Below are 21,387 nucleotides of genomic sequence, written 5' to 3'. Positions count from 1 at the left end.
TAAGAGCGACTGCGGTACATGCGCAGTGCGCGGATAGCCACTCATGGCGGCGCCTAAAAATATGCAGTGCTATTTTTACCTGCCGCGATTATAAACAAACGCCATGTGCGTTAGGAAGCTTTCAGCTGGTTGGAAAGCTTAGCATGAAAGTAGGCGAAAGCTCCTGCTCTCTTGGCGGAAACAGCCTTTCCAGCTCTTAGCCGCCTCTCTTAGCACTTCCAGCTGATGGCGGGCGCCTTTCTCTTGGCCAATTCCTAGGGGCGACCACGGCTCGATGGGCTGCGTTTGGTTGCAGAAAGCGCCTCTCTTGGCGGAAACAGACTTTCCAGCTCTTAGGCATCTCTCTTAGCCCTTCCAGCTGAAAGTGGTCGAGTTTTTCTTGGCCAAGTTCTCGGGGCGTTCCACTGTTGCCAGTTAGACAGCGAGCGCGTCGCACCTACGCACGCAACGAAAAGTTTGATAGATTCAGCGGCAGCAGCGCGTTCAGTGGTTGTTGTTGTTGGAAACGGTGGAAACACACCCACACAAACACAGACACACACCCGCATCCCATTCAAACACACCCATACATTGAGAAACACACGCGGCCAGCAAACACAATTTTCCGCTGGCCAAGGAAAAAAGTTTGTTTAACCTTTTTGTTTCATTTTGGGCCGAAAAGAAACAATTCTGAGACATTGGCCAACTCAGATACATAGAAGAGTGCCTGCAATTAAACCGTGCATATTATGGGGCTAGACACTAATTGAAAAATCAAGGCACACACCTGCGCACATGTCTGTGAGTGAGAGTGTCCTGCTGCCTGTTGTGTATCTGTGTGAGTGCGCCTGCCGATGTATGTGTGTTGAAGGCTGAAGCAGCAGCAGAAGCAGCAGCAGCCACGGAAAAGCCAACAAGTAAACCGAGAAATAAAAGTTGCATGTGTCCCGAAAATTTTTTCGTCAGGCCAATGAAAACATTGGAAAATCGTCAGCTCAGTGTCGGTGAGCGCGTGTGTTTGTGGAAAGCCATGAAAATTGTTTAGCCACAAAAGTTAAAAACAAACTGGCTCTAAATCATAAAAAAGGCCTCAAAGTCGCCTAATTCCCCTTCAAAATTATCTTATCAAAGTCAAGAATAATTTACCATTAGTAATTTACCATAGATGCATGCATTAAAATATTATTTGATCGATTTATTAGCCACAAATAGTGAAGACAGTCGGGGCGGCTTGCTTTTGGTTGGATATGTATCTGAGCCCAGTCGAACCCCCATTTATCTAGATATTTTGAACCTCTTGCCTGTTGCAGCCGAGGAAGGACAAGCAAACAAAGTGATAAAGACAAAGTGTTCATGATAAAATGCAAAAACAAATATATTCTTAAATATACAAACGCTAAAGGTACTAAATAATTTAAAGATCAACTGGAAATCCGAGCAATGTCACGGCACCTGCCCCGAAACAAGGATGTCCCCTCTAAGGTGAGTTCACTTTAATATGGAGCATCAATCGAGCTTTGTTCCAGACGCATCCTACCTCAACATGAAAAAAATATGGCGAAGAGCAAATCAAAACATAAACAACCCCAAAAAGAGCGAAACACAAGAAATACAGCTTAAAGGGAAAGTCAGATGGGGCACTGAAAGAAAACTGAGTTGGTAAAGGGAGTTGGGTTAAAGATGGATTAAAAGTAAGGGTTTTTAGAGTTTTAATTGAAATATAAACATAAATTTGATAATCTTTGGTTTTAAGTCAAAATGTAAATAAAACCTTTAATGAGTCTTATTTTATTCTAAAATAATTGAACTTATCTGTAAATAAGAACTATTAAAAACCTAATTAAGGTATTCAGGACTAATAGGGTGGTAAAAATGGAACTCAGGGCTGAATAAAGATGCTAAAATGGTATACAGGTATACATTATACAGGTTTAAAATTATTATATAATATTAAAATCATTTAAATTATTGCTATGAAAGATTTGATAAATATTTCCAAAAACCTAATAAATATTAATGTTCAAGCACTTAGTTTACTTTAGTAAAACGAAACTTAGTAACCGTAAAAATAAGTTTACTAAGTTTATTAAACTAAGTTGCTATATAGTTATATATGTAGTTATAATATTAAATATGAAAAATATCTATAAAATACTAGAAACATTTTATAAATATTTCATTAATATTTTAAAATATATTTAATTCCATACCACACCTACCTAATTAGACTTAGTCCTTATATTTCGCATCTGTATTTCTTTCTGTGCACTTTTCGCCACTCTTCACTAAACGGAAATGTCGAGCTGCTCTTCTCTTCTCCTCTATTCTCTGCTGATGTAGAGATACGAAAATAGGCAAAAGTCGAGAAAAAAAATCAACGAATTTGGTTTGAAAAGCTCAATGCAAAGAACGCCAGCAGCCTCGGGGGATTAGCCAAAGCCAAAGACTTTGCGCAAATACTGAAAAGCTCGAGCTCAGCGCATCATTTTCCACGCAAATTTCGTTTGCGAAAATTTCAATTTATGTGTAGCATACAGGATTTGCAGGATATGTGGTGTCGCCTGCCTGCACACATGCATACATCAGCCATGATTATGTGCTCGTATCTCGGTCACACGTTACACGCTTTTCTCCTTTTTTTTTGTTTTTTTGCTTTTTCTGTTTATTTTGTTTTTGCCTCGTTTATTGACTTGGCCATTTTATAGGCAATTTGTCTTTTGGCTGGCATCGATAACTTCTGCCATGTGTCATAAAATTGCGCGCCAAGCGACGAACGCGTATCCCCGGTCTTATCCTTATCGGCCAGGACCGGGCTCAGGCATGGACGCCAAGTTGTTTATTTTGTCGTAAATTTGCCTTCAAGGACACGACAACACCCCAAAAGACCTATCCCTTGCACATGGCCATTTTATCGATCACACAATGGGAAATTTCACACGTTGTCCCAAAGGGCTACCAAAATGGTAGGTGTACGACGCCCTATGGCGACTTAATTATACTATTACTAGTACTATTATAAGGAATATTATTGTTATAGAATAGGATAACTCCTTAGAAAAATGCTTACAAATTATTTTTCAATTTAATATCAGTTCTGTTTAAAAAAGTATTCACATTTCTTGGTTTTTATACCATAATTCCTAAATTAAGAGGTTTACTTTCTTAAAATTCTATTGAAATATAAATCCAATACTTTTTATCAACAACTTACCACTGTGAAAAAGAAAACCTGGTCTAAACAGTTGCGTTCCACGGCGCTCGGCTTTAATTACGCTCGCTGCAATTGGCAACTTCAAGGTCGTTGCCGTCCGGGCTCTTGGCCCTTTGCATAATTAAGGGTCCCTCTTGGAACGCCACCCTTTCTTAGCCTAGCGGCTTCTAGTGGCTTTTGTTCTTTCTGCCCTGCCTCTGAATAATGCAATTGACGCCGGCGTGTGGGCGCTGACACAGTTGCCATTTTTCACACATGACCGAACGGCCAATCCACTCGGGCGGACGAGCAACATGCAACATTCAGCCCATGTCCGGCAGTGTGGCGCAGATTTCATTGCATACTCCAAGGCTGGCCGTGGCCGCAGTCTAATTTACATGCCAAATGACGCTGTTCTCGCCAGCTGCCTTACAGTTATGGCCCGTGACGTATAATTGCTTGCCTTTCCATCCTTTCTTTTCGCCTTTCTTTCAGTGGCGGCCGCTTTTGTGTTTCGGGACACGTATTCAATTAGTCCGATAACAAAAAAAAGAACAAAACGTTGCAGCTGCTTGTTGCCCACACATTTGCATGCAAGACAGTTGTTTGAGTGTGGTTGTGAGTGCACTGAGAAGAATAAGAAGTGAATTAAGCAGTAGGGAGGATATAAAATCCACTTTTCCACAATACTTTTCCACAATCCACAATACTTTTATTTTCAACTTTTATGGGTAAAGTACTTTTATTTCATTATTTGTGTTGAATGTTCAAGGTTAAGGTTGCATGATATTGTAGGGCTATTAAATACTAAAAATCTTCAATATGCACATCTTATTAATTAATAATATAATAATAATTGAACATTGCCTTTCTAAAAATCTAACCAAAAATAATGTAACCTTTAAAAAAAATTCATAAAATCATATCGTTTTTGATTTATGACCACAACGTGCTTAGAATTTCGCAAATGATGCTTCGTTTTTGCGGCATTAACAAAAGATATTTGGGAAAGTAAAGATAAAATGTTTTTTGGCGTCTTTGACAAAAAAACAACAAGCAAAAAGTCGAGACAAACAAAAAGCGTTGCTATAATTAAATGTCTCAAAAAAAAACAAAAACAAATTTTAATGTTCGTATATTTTGAATGAAAATCAAAGTCAACGAATTAATACTCTATAAAAAATTATGTTCTAAACTTAATAAAAATTAGAGGACTTATAGAATCCAAAAAAAATGTATATTTATTATAAATATTACTTATAAAAATTATTTATTTTCTCAAACTCTTCAAGAAATCAAATATTCCCCAAATAGTTTTCTTTTGTAGAGAAAAACAGAACTTAGCCAAATGAATCGAAAACATTGTGGCTAAAACGGCCAAGAAAAACAAAACAAGCATTTGGTCGATGGCCGATGACCAGCCTAAATGGACACACCCACTCCCACCAACCCTATTTCCAGGCCATTTTCCGTCCATAACGTTTCCCTGTCACCTCCTTCACGCAACCACAAATCGCAACTTTCTGTTTGGACTGCGTTGTTTTCCTTTTCGTTCCGGCCATCGTCTAATTAGTTGTGGGCAGTGCCCGCCTTGATTTATATTCTTATGATGGGCGTGGCCAGTGGGGCTAGTGCCAACTAATTGTCGCCATTGAGCGGGGCAGGTCCTTTCCGCACACTACCGCCAAGGGTAGTGTTAACCGCAAAGAGTATCTATTGCCAGCAGATGCAGATACATCTCAGTCACGGATACATCGTTAAGTAGTGCGCATTTGTGCAGCTGCAGCGGACAAATTGCTGAAATGTCACCCAGTCCTTGTGGCCGCCATCTCAATCCCGACCAGACTTGGCAGCTCTTTCAGCGTCAGTTTGCACATTCAGCCAATAAATTGCAAATGAAATACTAGTAACAAGGCAACGGATATGCTTGATTGTACAGAGAGAAAAATCTAAAAGGTGTTGGTATAGGAATTTAATATTCTAAAAAAAATATTTTGTTCATATTTTAGAAAGATAAGGTTTTTATCTATTTAATAATATTTTCAAGCTTATATGAAGCTAATATAATAGTGAATAGACTATACAGAGTTGAATAGAATATGCGTCTTTAAAAAATACACGATATAACATTTTATATAAAATAGTACTTCACTAAGTCATATTTAGTTAGTTTCTTTAGAATCAAAAAATAAACAAAATGGTTATATCTTTGATGAGGTAACTCAGTTTTTAAACTATATCATACCTGGTACCCTTCTTATCCATGCCATACAGTTGTTCTAATTAACTCATGAAGTAATTACCTTTCCACCGTTCATAAGGTATTTACTTTTATTATTACTTACTAAGGTAATTAGGGTAAATTAAGATCATCTATTACTGGTATAATTAAAACTCTTAAAACCTTTTTAGCCAATATTTCTCTTAGTGTATGCCACAAAACCGCCGAGTCATATCCTCATAAAGACCCCCGTTTTGCCATTGGCCTTATCCCTATTTCCCTTTGCTTATCAATCAGACAGCGAATAACAGCAACAAATAAACAAGTTGCAACCATTTAAAGCGTGGCAACAACAAACACACTCAGAAGCCACCGTCAGCAGTGGCAGTGGCAGTGGCAGCGTGGCAGTGCGGATGACAAATTGATGCATTGCCGTATTGATTGCCCGACTTTGGCGCTGCCTTGGCTGAATGTCAAGTCTCAGCATTGAAATGAAATTCGTGTTGTTGCTGGCGCTTTTTTTTATTGATCGATTGTTCGGTATTTGATTGTGTTTGTGCAAGTGTGAGTGTGTATTTGTGGGAGGCTTATAAGTATGTGGGGGCGAGCCGGTATCAGGGGCCGATACAATTGTCCTTAGTGCCGTCGAGCGTCGAGTGCCGCAAGTCTTATTTATTACGCATACGTCACGTTGCCGATGGAAGGGCAGTCCCATGACTGTGACCTTGCCGATTCTGCTGGCGTTTGCAGAAAACCCCTTGCAAGCGCCCGAAATTCGCTTTCGTACACTTTTCGCGGCTCCTTCCAAGGGGGAAATCAGAATTAGCGAAGCATCCATGCGATGACAAAAATCCAGAGGGGAATAAAACTAAACACGCGCGCGTCGCCAAGTCGCTGTTTGCCATTGGTGGCTCTACTTTTTTTCATTCCCTGCCCTTCGCTCCGTCCACGCCCCTTTGGCCCGCTTACCATAACCAATTCGACGCCCTCGCAACGCAAAATTGGCCCAAATAAAAGCATTGCGTATACGACATGTGGTACGGCATTTCACAATGCGGTTTATGGCCATAACAGCGGGTAGCACGTGAATTTAAGTTGGCCCTATCACGCACCCCCCGCCGGCATTTCATTTTAGGACGAAAAAATATTCAGCACATTTCATAGGGAAATTGGTATTTTTTTTATAGCCTTCATTCTTCAGCGAACCTATTATTAGGGTCTTGCTTATTACGACATGGCCGAGTTTGTTTGGAGATTGCAATCATAGTCTAGGTTATGGTTTTGAAAAGGAAAGAGGAGCTAGGGCTCTAGACCCCAACATTTATTAAATTTAATAAATATTTATACATAATCTCCATAATTTACATAGATGCTAAAAAATAAATAAAACCGCAATTCAATATCAAAAGTTCTTTTTGGAAAACTGTTGCTTGTTAGAGAAAGTTTCCCCCTTTAATTGCATTTTCCTGCAGGCATTTTTTTGGCATTTGGGTTGACAAAAGTTTGCGGCCAAAAGTTTGCAAGCAACAGGCTGCAGGGCAGGCACACTGCAAAGTCCTTAAGCCAACGAGTGACAGGAGCTGCCAAGTCTCCAGGTCCCAGGATCCCCCAGGCCCCTGAAAAAGCGCCTGCAGGGCCCACAGATTTTAGCCATATGCGACATTTGACATGCGTAAGCATAAATTATGCATTCGCCCTCCGAGATGCACAAGCAGGTGGCAAACGTAAACAAGACAAATAGAATGGCTGGCAAACATAAAATACCAGCCAAGGTGAGGTCATGCTTATGTAAAGACGCCGCCACGTGGACGAAGGCGACGATGACGATGACGTGGCACCCACCCGCAGCAGCCTTGCTGCTCCTCCATCGCCCCTGCCGCCTTGTCCTGCCAACAGCCAACGTCATCAAATGAGTATCCTTCTCGGTGCTACTCAGCCTGCAGCTCGCCTTGGCCTTTGTTGCGGTGTTTCGCAATTTGTTTTAAACTCGTACCCAGCCAAAAGTTTATTTATAGCGCCCCGAAAGCTTTTCTTGTGCCCCAACCACTGCACTTGCCACCCGGCCACCTACCTGGCATTTAAATACGAGTTTACGGCCATATTCAGTGGGAGACCCTGTGACATGTTCGCTGGGTTTTCCTATTTTATTGCCTTTCTCTGGCGGTGGGAGCTTCTTTTTCTTTTCCAAGTTGGGATGAACATGTTAGGATTACATATTTTATGGTCTCGTAGAATGAAAGATCTACAAAGCGAGAAATAGGCCAAAAAAAAGTTTAAAACTAACAACTTTTAGAGGAACTTTAAGATTTAAAAGCAACTAACAGTTTAGACTGTCTTGTAGTTGGTTGGTATACAATTAAATTCTATTGCCTTCTAAAACTATTGATTAAATATAAAATAAATGATGTAACTAAAAAATATTTTAAACTGAAACTTAAGAGTTACTTAAATATGAACCCCTTTCCGGCCAACTTTAACCAGCAGACCGGTACCATGCCATGCTTTTTTTAAATCCCGCCATAATGAGCCGCCTGGCGTCCCAGTGGCAATCAAAATCTCATCAGCTTGTTAGCAGAGCTCCTCTCCTCGCTTCCCCAAAAACGAAAAACAATGAAAATATTTACATAATTAATCACAGGACCGCGCTTATTGATTATCCTTTCGAAGAGAGAGAGAGAGCCCGAGAAAAGGGGGTTCACTGAACCCATTTCTCATATCCGGGCCACTTATTATGCGGACCCGATTCGACGGCTCTGGCAAGCAGCTCGGGCTCCGGCTAAGTTGGCAGCAATAACAGTTATTTGCGGTAATTGCAGCCCGGACAACGGTACTCGAGTTGATTTGAATTGGTCGTTGTAGGCGGGAAGTCATTTGCACAAACGATGTTCCTCGCCGACCATCATCAGCTGCAGTGGCTTACGTAATGATTGACAATCAGGTGATGGAGCCTGGTTGGGTGAAAGGGTTTCGCACTCAGGTGGCTAGTGGCTAGTGAGAGAGACTAATGCAATACATTGATATTTATCACCTGGCCAGTGAGTGACTGTCTGGCCCGAAGCGTTACCCAGTTATCGTTAATTAAATTACCAAGTCGAGCGTATTCTGGCGGGGAAGATGGCGCAAATGACAAACTTGTTACCCCGCCCACCGATGCCACCCGGTTTTAGTGTGTAGAGGAGCCGACCCCCGCTGCCGTCTAATGGCGTTTGATAATGGTGTTTGTATTTGTGTTTGTGTCTGCGTGGAAAATGGCACGATGACGTAGTAAGTGATGCTGATGGATGTGGATGCTACAGTGAGTAAGAGGTTCCCATTAGGGGTGGCTGAAAAGGGTCCTTTTTGTTGCGACAGGAATTTAAAAAAAAAAACTAAAATAATATTAAATGAAATCTTTGAAAAACAATGAGAATAACTAATATTAGTCTGAGTTTTTAATCCAAAATGTCCTAATATTAAGGTATAACCGCTGCAGTACTTCAAATATTTATTAAATCTTTAATCAAAAAGCCAAACGGGCACCCCGTTCTTAGTACTAGTCCTATTAATACAGCCCTGAGTGGGCGTGATCGATGGTGCTGGTCCATAAATAGCGCCCAAATGGAAGAGGAGACGGGGACCCTTGAGATTTTTAACAGTTCCAGGCTCTCGAGAGGCGAGCGCAGTTTGAGCAGCAGAAAGTGACAGCTATGGCTCTCAAACTGTGTCAAGTGGCACGGCAAAGTGGGTCATTGCAGGCGGGAAATGTGGGTAAGTGGGGTAGAGTGGGGTGGGCAGGCAGGCAGGCAAGTGACGGGCCCAGGATAAGCACGCTTATGTAAAGCGTTTGTGCAGCTAAAAGGCTTTTTCCGCCAGCTGCCGTATGTGGGATAATTTATTGATTGGCTCAAGATGGAAAATTGTGTAAACTATTTATAGAGCGCAGAAGGCATTCAATTGTTCCCTTTGTCCTTGCAGATGCGCACAATTAGCTTAAACTGACGGCAGGACAACAGCAGCTGTGGAAACAGGAGCGTGGGAATGGATATGGGCATGGAAAGGACGAAGACCTGCTGCAGCAGCTAGAACAGCTAGAATTTACAAGCAAAAGGATAATCACAAACACCAAGCAGCGAACCACAAACAAAACCAAACAAAAGACACCAACCGACAAAACTGAAATACTACAGAGAACTCTAAACGAAATATTTTAAAAATACTTAAATGTAGCACAACAGAAGCCTTACAAAACAACAAAACAATTTGTGCTGTGCTTTAATTATAGTCAGAACTTAAAAACCATAAACCCCAACAAGAACAGCCCCAAACTATAAAGAAAAGATATCTAGAAATCGCGTAATTATTAAATATTAAATAATAATAATCATTATTCTTCCATTTGAGAGTTTGAAATGTGTACATTTTTAAATCCATATTTAAACTAATAGAAAATTATTAATACTTAAAATATATATACAGAGCAAATAACTTGTAATCGTTCGATAAACAATTCATTAGCGTTGTGAAATTAATTAAAATCGAGAAGAAAACACGGTTAACGATCCTCTAACTTGAAACCAATTGTACGCAATTAGTAGATTTTAAACCTAAAGATTTTAATCCAAATTTTAAAAACGAGCTTCAAACCTACTACATACGCTAGGCCGCGGCACACCGAACGTTATCCTTAACCTTAACCACGGCTGCAGGAGTGTGTTTATACAATCAAGTCGCCCTCACGGCGTCGCCAAAAACCCTTGGCTCAGCGCCAGCAAGTAGGCAGCACAAAATTTATACAAATTTGGCGCCAGCAGGAGAAATAGAAAGGAGAACACAAAAAATACAAGCAGAATAAAAAAGTGAAAGCAGCGCCAAGGACTCCGACGACCTTCGCGTGTGCAAGCGTCGTTGCACAATAAAGGACGCCACTCACACACACCTGGAAAAAACCCACACTAGCACGCAGAGACACACTACAACACACCGACACACCAGGCACACACACACACACCGACACAGGACTATTGCATGGGCGGCCGCCATGACCGGAAGTGAAGTACGGTCACGTCCACGTCCACTGGCCTTTGCATAACAATCAGCCCGCGAAGGAGCCGTGAAAAAGGAGGAAAGGACGACAGGGATCCGCCGCGTCACAAGTCGGAGAAGGACAATAGCAAGCACTTGCCCAGGAGCGCCACTTTCACCTGCTGCGGGCCGCAAAAATGCAGGAAATGAGCTACCTACAGGATAATTCCAAGCTGGAGGCCCTCACCAAGGCGGTGCTCATCTCCATACTGGGCGTGGCCATAGTCCTGTCCAATCTCCTCATCATCGCCACATATGCCAACTTCAAGGGTACGTAGATTATTTCGAAGAGAATGGTTTCTACGGTTTAAAGGTTCTTCTTGCAGGCGTTTAGGTTTGATTCATATTTATACTTATAAATATATACATATCATGATATATTTTAAAATCTTAAATATTTTGCCTTAAAAAAGGGCATAATAATATTTTTATATTAGTGGTAGAAATCCCTGAAATACCTTATTAAAGGCATGTTATGTATACTTAATCTTTTATTTTCGATTTAGGTTAGGGGATGATCTTAGAAATCTATATCATATATTTTAAAATTATACCCCATTTCAGATTTTTTTATCCTAAAGTAAACATGACATATTTAATATGAAGACTTTTCGTTTTATATAAATACTCTATACTTATTTCCAAACCATAAAAAATATTTTCAAAAACTCGTATTGATTTTTTTAAATAAAAATAATAGAACATACATTTTAAATTTCAAAATTTTGAAATATATAGAAATAACTGTGCATGACAAATGAAACCAATTATTAACACAGAACCCCACTAGAGCTATGCCTTTTTAATCCGGATTAGAAATAGATTAATATTTCCTCTTCCACAGGTCCCACAGAGGTGATAAACTATTACCTACTATCCCTGGCCATAGCCGATCTTCTGTGCGGCCTGCTGGTTGTGCCCTTCTCCGTGTACCCCGCCCTCACCGGAGAATGGATGTACGGCGACATAGTGTGCCGCTTTACGGGATATCTGGAGGTGACACTGTGGGCGGTGTCCGTGTACACCTTCATGTGGATATCGGTGGATCGGTATCTGGCAGTGAGGAAGCCACTGCGCTATGAAACAGTGCAGACAAAGACACGGTAAGCCTAATATACTTATATACCATTTGAGGTGAAACTTATGCCACTTCCGTGTAATTTATTTAGCTGCCAATGCTGGATGGTGTTCACCTGGATATCCGCCGCCCTGCTGTGCTGCCCTCCCATCCTGGGATACTCGAAGCCGATCGAGAACAATCTAACCCACATCTGCATGCTAGACTGGGGGAACATGGCGGCTTATAGCGCCACTTTGGCGATTTTAGTGTTAGGTCCCAGCCTCATTTCGATCGTACACAACTACGGCTACATCTTTGTTATGATGCGTAAGATTAGGTCCGGCGAGCCAATACACGATAAAGAATATGCAACTGCTCTGGCTGAAAATTTATCGAACCCTAGTCATATGATGTCATTCGCATTAGTCTTTGCATTCTGGGTGTCCTGGCTGCCATGGATCTCGTTGCGTCTGTATGAGGTGGTCACGGGCGACGTTATACAAAGTACTCTTATCAATTTCGCCGTCGTCTGGATCGGCATATTGAATTCGTTTTGGAAAATTCTAATCATGACCAGTATGTCGCCGCAATTCCGTATCGCTTTGAGAGTATTTTGCTTAACAATTTGCTGTAAGACTAAGGGCCGTTTGCAAGCAGAGCTAATCGGGTTGGACCCAGATGACTAGAGTTAGATTTAGATTTTCACTCTCCCTTAAAAATATATATCCTATCCGTATCCTCCAACCGCTAAAACCGAAAACCGAAATCCTCTATCCAAAAATCCAATTAATTAAAAAAATCCTGCAAGTAAAAATTGGTTGTAATCGCATTGAGCCATCTCTTGAACTCTCTCTCTCTTAACTAAACACTTACTTGCCTGTTGCCATATAGTTGCATATTTACGGCCCGTTTGGCACTACGCGGCATGCCAATGAAAGCACCACCACAAATACGTATACAACCACCCAACCACCATACAGCAACATACAGCAACATACAGCGTATTACAGCAACAACACAGCCACACAGACAAGTTGAAAGACATATTCATATTTCTAGAATCTAAGACCGTAAGCTAAGCTAAGAGTTTTTAGCGTATCCAATTATGATTGATTGAATTGTATTGAATTGAATTGATTGACGATTGATTATTATTGTGTATTTATGAGCTTATCACATATATACTTGTACTTAAATCTAGCCATATAGTTTAGCAGCGACAATTCTAGACAATTCACAACCAGAACTACAGCAAATACCGCAGCCTTCAGCTGCATTTCCGTTTCCGGTTAACAGTTCAAACTTGCTAGGCAGAAATCATAAGCTACTCGGCTAAGTAACTCGAAATCTTGATAGCAGGATAATTATCTAAATAATACTTAAGTATATACCTTTTTCAAAGTCCATATTAAGTAGCATTTAGAATTTTACAAGAATTGTGTAGAGTCGATTAAAAAACAGTTTGCCAAACTTGATGGGGAAGTCGGATCGAATCTTCATAACGAAGAGATCTAGTCCCAAAAGTTCGAGTATATTAAACTTGTATAACTCTGCAAAATCAAACCCTAAAACCAAACATTTCCAGTAGTTCTTAGCAGTAACTGAATAATGTAATGAATACCAAGTAACCCGATGGCGGGAAGAAAGTGAGATCACTTAGGCTAGTGTATAGTTTCAATCGTGGCTAAATCGGCGGATGAATGGCGTTTCATTTGGCCGCCCCTGAAGACTCCGACCTGGCCGGGTGCCCAACAGACTGTTGCAATTTTGCCTAGTTCCCTTAGTGGGTTAAATTCAGTTTCCCAGGCCCGGCCAGCGGGGCATCCAGGGGCCGATTCGTGTGTTTGTTGTTATATATTGTTGATGTCATGACAGATGTATTATCCGCAAACATGCCAAATGCGAACAGACGAAACATTGTGTATATTTTGTTGTTGTACATTTCATTGACGATCTTTTGTACATTTAGTTTTAAATTAATTTAAACACCAAAGCAAGTGTTATCGATTTTTAAGTGTAAGAAATTGTTAGAGCCGTGTAAGCAGATAGAACGGGCGTTTGGTAATTATAAACGAAGAACGCAGTAAATAAATGCAAAAATGACGATAAAAAATGGTTTCTTTAATCAACGTTAAGCTTCCTGAAGGATCCTTCTATGCCGAATAGGCCCTCAAAGTCGATGGGTTTCCCGGGGCGGAGGCTTTCGTCGGTTCCGAGGTTGGCGTTGGCCTGGAGGAAGTCGGAGTAGGCGTCCATTTTCTTCTCCCACTCCGCCACTATTTCCGCCGCGGAACCGTTCTCGCCACCATACTCCTTGGGCAGGTACTTCAGAGGGATCTGTTCGGTGAGCAGGTCCATCTTGTTGCCGTGCACGAAGAGACGTCCCTGCATCTTCTTGGACATCAGAGGCTTGAAAATATTGAACATTTGTTCGAAGCCCGTGATGGTGTTTATAAAGTGCTGGGATTTAACGCGGAGCGGCAAGGCCTCCTCGGAAAAGATCGTAAACTTCTTGGCCATGGCCGGGGTCATCTGGAACAGGTGAGCGGTGGTGGCGTCCTTCATGTCCATTATGAAGACTACACCGTTGATTATGGCATGGTCGTCCTCCATAATGGCGATTTCCTGCATGGCCTGGGCCACCTGCATGCACTCCAGCATGGTGTACTTCTCGACAGGCACCAGACCCATCCGCCAAATGCCAATGCGGGGTCCATTCTCATTCAAAGGAGTAGGCAAATAAATGATTGCTCTGAAAAGTTTAAAAAAGTGGTTTATTAACACGGAGAGACAAAAGTATTATTTATATCCTGAATTCTGGGCAAGATTTAAGGAGTTTTAATGGAAACGAAACCTAATCTACATTGAGTTTCCTGAAGGAACCTTCGCTCCCAAATAAGCCCTCGAAATCGATGGGTTTCCCCGGGCGCAGGCTCTCGTCAGTGCCGTATTCGGAATTTAAATTCAAAAACTCGGTGTATTCGTCGAATTTCTTCTCCCAAGCTGCCACCAAATCCGGGGCAGATCCGTTCTCGCCTCCGTACTCCTTTGGCAAGTATTTCAGTGGAATCTGGTCGGTAAGCAGACCCATCTTGTTGCCATGCACGAAGAGGCGCTCCTGCATCTTCTTGGACATCATTGGCTTAAACATGTTGAAGACTTGCTCGAAGCCCGTGATCGTGTTAATGAAATGCTGGGCTTTCGGCCGCAGCGGTAGGCCCTCCTCCGAGAAAACCGAGAACTTCTTGGCCATGGCGGGAGTCATCTGGAACATGTGGGCTGCCGAGGCGTCCTTCAGGTCCATGATGAAGATCAGCCCATGGACATTGGCGTAGTCATCCTCCATAATGGTTATCTCCTGCATGACCAAGGCCACCCTCATGCACTCCAGGACGTGGTACTTATCCGCAGGACAAAGGCCCATGCGCCAAATTATTATGCGAGGTCCGTTTTCATTCAAGGGTGTTGGCAAAAATAGTATCGCCCTATAAATTAATATTTTTCAGAATATAATAGAAGACTTTTTCCATCCATATGCTCTGAATTCAGGATAAGATAACTTGTACCTTAATTATATCGGATTTTAATCGCTTTACTAGGTGACGTTGCCAATGCTTACCCCGTCTGGTGAATCTCTCGGAACTTGCCCTCCGTCGTGCTGGTAACTCGGAAGTAGTCCGGGTACTTGGTTCGGAGTGTGTAGAACTTGTCGAGCTTGGACTTGGCTCGCTCCAAGCTGTACTTGCATCCGCGGAGAAAGGCCACCAGGAACTGATCATCCATGCGCGGATTTAAGTGAGGTTGCTGGTCGATCCACGTCTTGAAGGCCTGCAGATCGGCCTCCAGACGGTCAGGATCTTCCTTCAGCTGCTCGATGGCCGCTTTTTGCAGCTCCGGCGTGAGTGGACGAATTTGGGGTGCCATTTTCAAGCGCACAAGTGGACTATTCAACGTTTCTTAGGGCACTACCTGGCCAATCTACGTTCTATTGATGGCCGATTTTAATGGGGCTTTATCAGTTCCTGATAAGGGCCGATTGGCGCTCATAAACTAAACAAAGACGAGCAGTGTGCGAAACCTTAATGATAACGTAAGTATTTCATTAGAATCGCGACAATTAAAATAGCCAAAACTGAGGGTATCCCTCCTTATCATTTTGAAAAAATAACGAACTTTTATTAGATTTACTTCTGGAATGGATAGTAATCCAGACCAGAGTTGTAGTTGTATTTCTTCTTTTGGTTCTTTTTAGCGGCTTCAATGAGCTGTTGGACATCTTTCCGGTATGCCGGCGGCAGCATCTCCTCGTGCAGGGTGCAAGGCTGTTGTTCGGGCTCCTCCAGCTTAAAGATGTAGCGTCGGATAATGTCTATGTCGCGGCCGAACTCCTCCTTCAGATCGGCTATTTTTGTAGGCGCCGTGTCGAAGGCAATTGTGAAGTGTGTGCCCTCGCGGTGGACCACGCCGTGCTCGCTTACTTTGTGGGGTAGTGCCCGAGATCCCATGTTTTCCAGCTTGCGGATTATGCCACCCTTGTCCAATATGGATTCAGCGGTTCGCTTGATAACCGAGACCAGTTCGTTCTAGGCGTAAATACAAAAATTACTTTATCTTTATATAACAAGGTATGCATATTTGTTTTCAACTTACACGCGGCAATTGGCGCAGCACGAGGGCTAGTTCGTAGGAAGGCATCTTAGCTGCTGGACCCAGTAAGCTGGTTAATGACTTTTTTTTAATAATTAGGGCTACAATTAAATAGTTTTAATTCATAAATAAAACTTGAAAAATGGTTTGTTGTTCCACGAGTGTTGTGTGTTGTAAAGTGCTGTTGGAACATATGTTTCTGTTGTTTACAGCCGTCAAATTCGCCCTGTTAAGTGGTTGAAAGTTGTTTTCCAACACTTTTTTAATTTGAACTTATCGCACAGTTTAGCCAACAAATTGAATGAAATAAAGTTTTGAATTGCTAAGAAAGTAATAGTGAAACAGTCAAAAATTTAATAAAAGTAAGGCTATCTGGTTCAAAGTCCATAAAAAACTGGCCTAACCGATACGCACCCATGTGCATTGTTTTAAACGTGCTTAAAATAGTATGTTTTTAATTTTAAGAAAATTCATTTTAGTTTCTTATTATTTTGGATTGATACGAGAGGCGCCAAATAGGAACCAGAACCTGTGTTCGTTGAACTAGTTCCAAATTAACAGAGAATCTATGCGGGCACAAATTATATTATTGGGTCTTTCACAAAAGAAACCTCATTTTGAAGGTGTTGACGAAAATTTTTGTTATCGAATTAAATGGCGTTGCCGGATCAAAAAAAATAAACAGCTGATTTTGGGGTGTTGAAATAATTCATTTTATTTATTTCGATAGCTAAAGCATGGAGGGAAAATTGATGAAAGGAAAAAATAGTCGGGCCGAAAAATTTTCGGCGCGCGAGGATAAATTGAAATTAATTAGTGCGGTCAGGGCGAAGCCCATAATATAGGATTTGACCCACAAGAGGCATTTTAATTCTATAAAATGGCATTGAAATGATTTTTGATTGATTTTGATTTTGCCCCAGTTTTCTTTTTCTTAATCAGCTCCTTAGCGACGAAATACATAAAGAAAACACCAAAATCCAATCGGTTTGAATTCATTTTTGCTTATTTGTTTTTTGTTTACAAACAACAGCTGTTCAGTATTACCCTTTTCCTTAATTTTTTTGGTCACACTAGCTCGGTAGCCAAATAAAGTGCGAATTCGCTAGCGGATTTTCGACAGCGGATTTTCGTCGTCAGAGTACTAGGCTTTAGAATATGAATATTGCGCAAATACTTACATTGGCAACCCATGTTACTAATACATGCATATTAGTACATATTAATTGTTTTGAAAATTTTTGTGATCAAAAATGGAGTATTTAAAATCATTGCAAAAAAACAGAATTACATTTTTCAGAAGCTTTTCAAACATGGATCGAAAACAAGCGACTCTTCGAAAGGGGTTGACCATCCTTGAGAGCAATCTAAACTTTGTGATGGTGGACGAAATTTTTCTATATAAAATAAATATGTATATATAAAAATATATATATATTTGTATATTTATAACAGAGTGCTCCGAATCCATTAAATAACTGAAAGACCTTCGCCATAGCAGCATCGAATTTTAAGGGCCATTTGCAAATTATCTATTTGCGAACAGTAAGCAATAAATAAAAACTTATTATTTAAATGAAATTAATTAATTTTTTTTTATAGGAATCAAGTGGAATTGAAAAGATGGGATCGGCTGTAATTTTGCGAGGAATCCAATTGGTCATAAAGCATTAGGAAGAGCGCCAAGCTGACAGACAAATGCGCCGCCAATTTGGAGGCAATTCGATACCTACAGCAGAATGGGGTTCCTGTCTTATACGACTTGGAGCACTTTTGTGGTACAATGGCTCGGCTGGACCACATCGACGAGTTTGCCACCCATCTGTATGCGGTCCCGACATTCTCCAGGAGCAATTGTGCCCAAATCCTGGCAAATTTAAAAAGGCTGGTTGAGGATTCTATTAATTTTATAGAATAATGTAGTATAGTTTAACATTAGTATTGTATAATTTAATTTAATAATTTGTAAAGTTTCCGAACTTCGTTGTTTGCAGCCACCAAATAAAATTGTTCTTGTTCTTTCTTGCTTCTATCTTTCTTATGGTTTATTGGCAACCCTCCAAAAATGGCGCGTCCCAAATTCCCATCCCTAATCTCCACCATTTTTCAAAACATTGCAAATTGAGACTTTCATCATGCAATACTTGAATGAATTAAAAATTATAAGTGATTTGAAAATTCCAGAATCATTTCTGGAATGGTTAAACAAGAGAAAAGAAATTTACAATTTAATTTACAATTCCTGTTGGTCGAAAAACCATTTATTATTATATTTGATGAATTCCATCTGAAACATGTGAATGTAAGTATAAAAATTGTTATATATATATATAATATATTTACTAATTAATATATTTTTACAGAATGCCCCAAATAATATGAAAAACTGGAAAATATTTTCCATAGCAGTGTCCAATTTCGCGGGACACTTGAAAATTGTTTATTTGCGAGCGGTAAGTACAATAGTTACTTAATTTTATTAAAATGAAATTAATTACAATTAATTACATAATTACATACTACAAAAGTAGGCATCAAGTGGCATCAAAAAAATTGGATCGGCTGCCATTTTGGAGGGAGTTAAAATGGTGGTAAGCAGTATACAAAAGGAGTCCTTGGTTTTATTAAAAGGTGGTCAAAAGAATTTAAAACCCCTGTATAACCAAAACATTATTCATTTCTTTGGTCCGTCCTATACTGGAGTACATCAGGACCGCATAGAATCCGTACAAAAGAATTTCCTAACTTTTTCACTTAGAGGTTATGAAACTGAGATGCAAATCTTCACCTTCCATCTTATAATAGTAGACTCTTACTCATAAACTTACCTAGCCTAACAAATCGTAGGACAATGCTCGGTGTAGTCTTTCTGCATAACCTTATTAACGGGGATGTAGATAGCCAGCATTTACTAAAACGCTTAAAATTTAACATTCCTAATAGAAGGACTCGAAACTTTAGTCCTCTGTTCCTTAGCCGTTGTAGTTCGACATATGCACTGCATGACCCTTTTAGGGTATTATGTTCGAACTACAATAGTCTCTACTCTATTACATCTCTTTCCTGTCCCTCAAATTTAAAATATAGAATTTTAAATTTCCTTACTAACTCCTCCTAGCTTAATAAATTACAAATAGCTTAATATAATCTAACAAGTCGTTTCTTGAGCGCCTCTCGGTCGTCTGGGCCTCTAAGCTTTATGATGAATACAGGAATGCTAGCTGATGCTCTTATTGATGCACAAGCCATTTCCAAATTCTGAAAGACCGGAAAAAAGAAATATTACACAACCAGTTGAGCCAAATTAAAGGCACAAGATTAAAAAAAAAGAAAAAAAAAAAAAAAAGCGGGAAGTCAAGCGTTTGGCGAGCTGTTCAACAGCTGTTGACAACTGAATGGGAATGGAGGGAAGGCCGCGTTATATACCGTTTTTGGGACTAAAACAATCCCCATCCTCATTGCAACATGCATCTGGTCACACTGCTCGAAGGGCTTTCTTTTAATGCACTATGGGAAATTTGGCCGATTTCATGGTATCAATTAATAAATTTTAAACTAAGTACGATTTTTCGAAACGGTTTTTTTTATACCCTTGCAGAGGGTATTATAATTTTATTAATTAATCACAAAATCAACTTCGAGGGTAGCCTAGATGGTTCGACTTCATTAGCGGGCGGTTGTTTAGATTTTGATAAAGTTTTAGTTTTATGATTATTTTTATATTTACTTTTATTTTTTTATTATTTTTTTTTTTTACTTTTAATTTTTACGTTATCATTATTATTTTTAATTGCATTTTATAACAATTAAAGTAAAAATAAGTGACGGACGGGTCGGATGACAAAATGCCGGAAGGACTCCCTTGAAAGAAAAAGTTCAAAGTCCTTCCGAGGATTTGAACACAGAAAATTTACACATAGAGTAACTACTCTATGCATTACGCTACCATCCTGTCTCGATCTGCGGCGATCAAAAATACTATTTGTTCTACCAACTACCACATCGGCGCATCGAAAACAGAAACGAGAAATTTAAATTTAAATTTGGAAGCCAAAACATTTTTACTCCGTCGTGCGAGCAGTCAGAGTCAGCAGACGGGTACAAAATAGAATCGTATGCATGTGCGTTTCCCCCCTCACCAACAAGCTAGAAGAAAAAAGTTGACCGTTTTGGGCCCTGATGTCCCATCTATGTACTTTATAATCTTTGCCCTTACCTAACACCATTCATTTTCCAAAACCATTCCAGAGTGAGAATTTCAGTGGTAAAGATGGAGTGCGTGCGATCGTTGGAATGCGTTCTGCAAAATAACATTCCAGAAGAATTTCTGGAATGGTTATTTAACGCAAAAATACACTAGAGAATGGTTACGCCATAATGGAAAGCAACTTGAATTACATTATGGTCAATGAACCATTTTTCATTATATTCGACGAATTCCATATACGAAATGTCACTGTGAGTATAAAAATTTTAATATATATAATATATATACCATATATATAATGAAATTTTACATAATCCTCCAGATAATATGAGAAATTGGAAAATATTTGCCGTTGCAGTTTCCAATTTCTCAGGACATATGCAAATTGTTTATTTGCGTACGGTAAGTACAATAATTACCTATTTCTATTTAAATGAAATTAATTTAATTTTTGTAGGCATCAAGTGGCATCGAGGTAATGGGATCGGCTGCCATTTTAGAAGGAGTGCAGATGGTATTGGCCAGTATCAATAAAAGGACCCTTCTTACCTCCACATTGGTAGGTGCGGTGGCGGATAAATGCGCCACCAATCTGGAGGCAATAAGATACATGCAGAACCGTGGAATTCCCGGTTCTGTATGATTTGCAGCACTTTCGATCGACTATAATGCGTTTGGTAACTTTGGATCTTTTCGCAAACCGTTTATATACTAATCCAAGTTTCACAAAACAGAATTATTTGAGAAACCTCTCGAATTTTGAACGGTTGGGGGCGGAGAAAGTGCCCTCCCCATTACACGACCGTTACAAAGAGGAGGTAAGTTTCGCACAATTAATAAAGCAAACATTTTATTTATTATTTTCTTTAATTTTAGCTTGTTTCACTCGGGTGCCTATTTGGTAATCTGTTCAATCGATTCCCAAATAGGACATTCAGTCTGACATTGGTAAATTCCAATTACATGGAAGAATTGGGCGCCAAGCTGGCCCATGATGTCCATCTTGCGGCAGAGGAGGGCTT

The 21,387-nt window shown here is 40.2% G+C and overlaps 3 protein-coding genes across 4 annotated transcripts; 1 reads left to right on the top strand and 2 right to left on the bottom strand.

The window, feature by feature from the left end:
- The first annotated feature begins 418 nt into the window (after nt 1-418).
- Nucleotides 419-13,467, top strand: DopEcR (G-protein coupled receptor DopEcR). Its single transcript, XM_017252193.3, has 5 exons — nt 419-623; nt 1,290-1,461; nt 9,345-10,721; nt 11,296-11,554; nt 11,621-13,467. The coding sequence occupies exons 3-5, from the start codon at nt 10,589-10,591 to the stop codon at nt 12,195-12,197; spliced, it is 969 nt and encodes a 322-aa protein (XP_017107682.1). The 5' UTR covers nt 419-623; nt 1,290-1,461; nt 9,345-10,588; the 3' UTR covers nt 12,198-13,467.
- Nucleotides 13,468-13,611: 144 nt separating this feature from the next.
- Nucleotides 13,612-15,462, bottom strand: LOC108132685 (alpha-tocopherol transfer protein-like). Of its 2 annotated transcripts, none has more exons than XM_017252194.3 (2): nt 15,131-15,462; nt 13,612-14,263 (listed from the first exon to the last, which is right to left on the bottom strand). In XM_017252194.3, exons 1-2 carry the CDS (start codon nt 15,433-15,435, stop codon nt 13,633-13,635), a joined length of 936 nt encoding a protein of 311 aa, XP_017107683.2. In that variant the 5' UTR covers nt 15,436-15,462; the 3' UTR covers nt 13,612-13,632. The 2 variants fall into 2 exon arrangements, with proteins under 2 accessions (XP_017107683.2, XP_017107684.2); XM_017252195.3 differs by lacking the exon at nt 13,612-14,263 and adding an exon at nt 14,307-14,996.
- Nucleotides 15,463-15,659: 197 nt separating this feature from the next.
- On the bottom strand, nt 15,660-16,371 carry mRpS6 (mitochondrial ribosomal protein S6). Its single transcript, XM_017252196.3, has 2 exons — nt 16,162-16,371; nt 15,660-16,094 (listed from the first exon to the last, which is right to left on the bottom strand). Exons 1-2 carry the CDS (start codon nt 16,204-16,206, stop codon nt 15,696-15,698), a joined length of 444 nt encoding a protein of 147 aa, XP_017107685.1. The 5' UTR covers nt 16,207-16,371; the 3' UTR covers nt 15,660-15,695.
- Between the last annotated feature and the right edge of the window lie 5,016 nt (nt 16,372-21,387).

The sequence above is a fragment of the Drosophila bipectinata genome, chromosome 3L (assembly GCF_030179905.1).
Source record: "Drosophila bipectinata strain 14024-0381.07 chromosome 3L, DbipHiC1v2, whole genome shotgun sequence".
Lineage (NCBI taxonomy): Eukaryota > Metazoa > Arthropoda > Insecta > Diptera > Drosophilidae > Drosophila > Drosophila bipectinata.
Note: the sequence above shows the minus strand (reverse complement) of the source record. Positions and strands in the feature narration are given on the sequence as shown.

What these genes read in the sequence shown, in the direction of transcription:
- LOC108132685 (XM_017252194.3), bottom strand. Translation starts at nt 15,435, where the DNA reads ATGGCACCCCAAATTCGTCCACTCACGCCGGAGCTGCAAAAAGCGGCC. An exon ending in CGAGAGATTCACCAGACGGG is followed by an intron (nt 14,264 to 15,130) that starts GTAAGCATTGGC and finishes TAAACTTTTCAG; the next exon opens with AGCAATCATTTATTTGCCTA.
- mRpS6 (XM_017252196.3), bottom strand. Translation starts at nt 16,206, where the DNA reads ATGCCTTCCTACGAACTAGCCCTCGTGCTGCGCCAATTGCCGCGT. An exon ending in TGCTGCGCCAATTGCCGCGT is followed by an intron (nt 16,095 to 16,161) that starts GTAAGTTGAAAA and finishes ATTTACGCCTAG; the next exon opens with AACGAACTGGTCTCGGTTAT.
- DopEcR (XM_017252193.3), top strand. Translation starts at nt 10,589, where the DNA reads ATGCAGGAAATGAGCTACCTACAGGATAATTCCAAGCTGGAGGCCCTC. An exon ending in CACATATGCCAACTTCAAGG is followed by an intron (nt 10,722 to 11,295) that starts GTACGTAGATTA and finishes CCTCTTCCACAG; the next exon opens with GTCCCACAGAGGTGATAAAC. An exon ending in ACAGTGCAGACAAAGACACG is followed by an intron (nt 11,555 to 11,620) that starts GTAAGCCTAATA and finishes TAATTTATTTAG; the next exon opens with CTGCCAATGCTGGATGGTGT.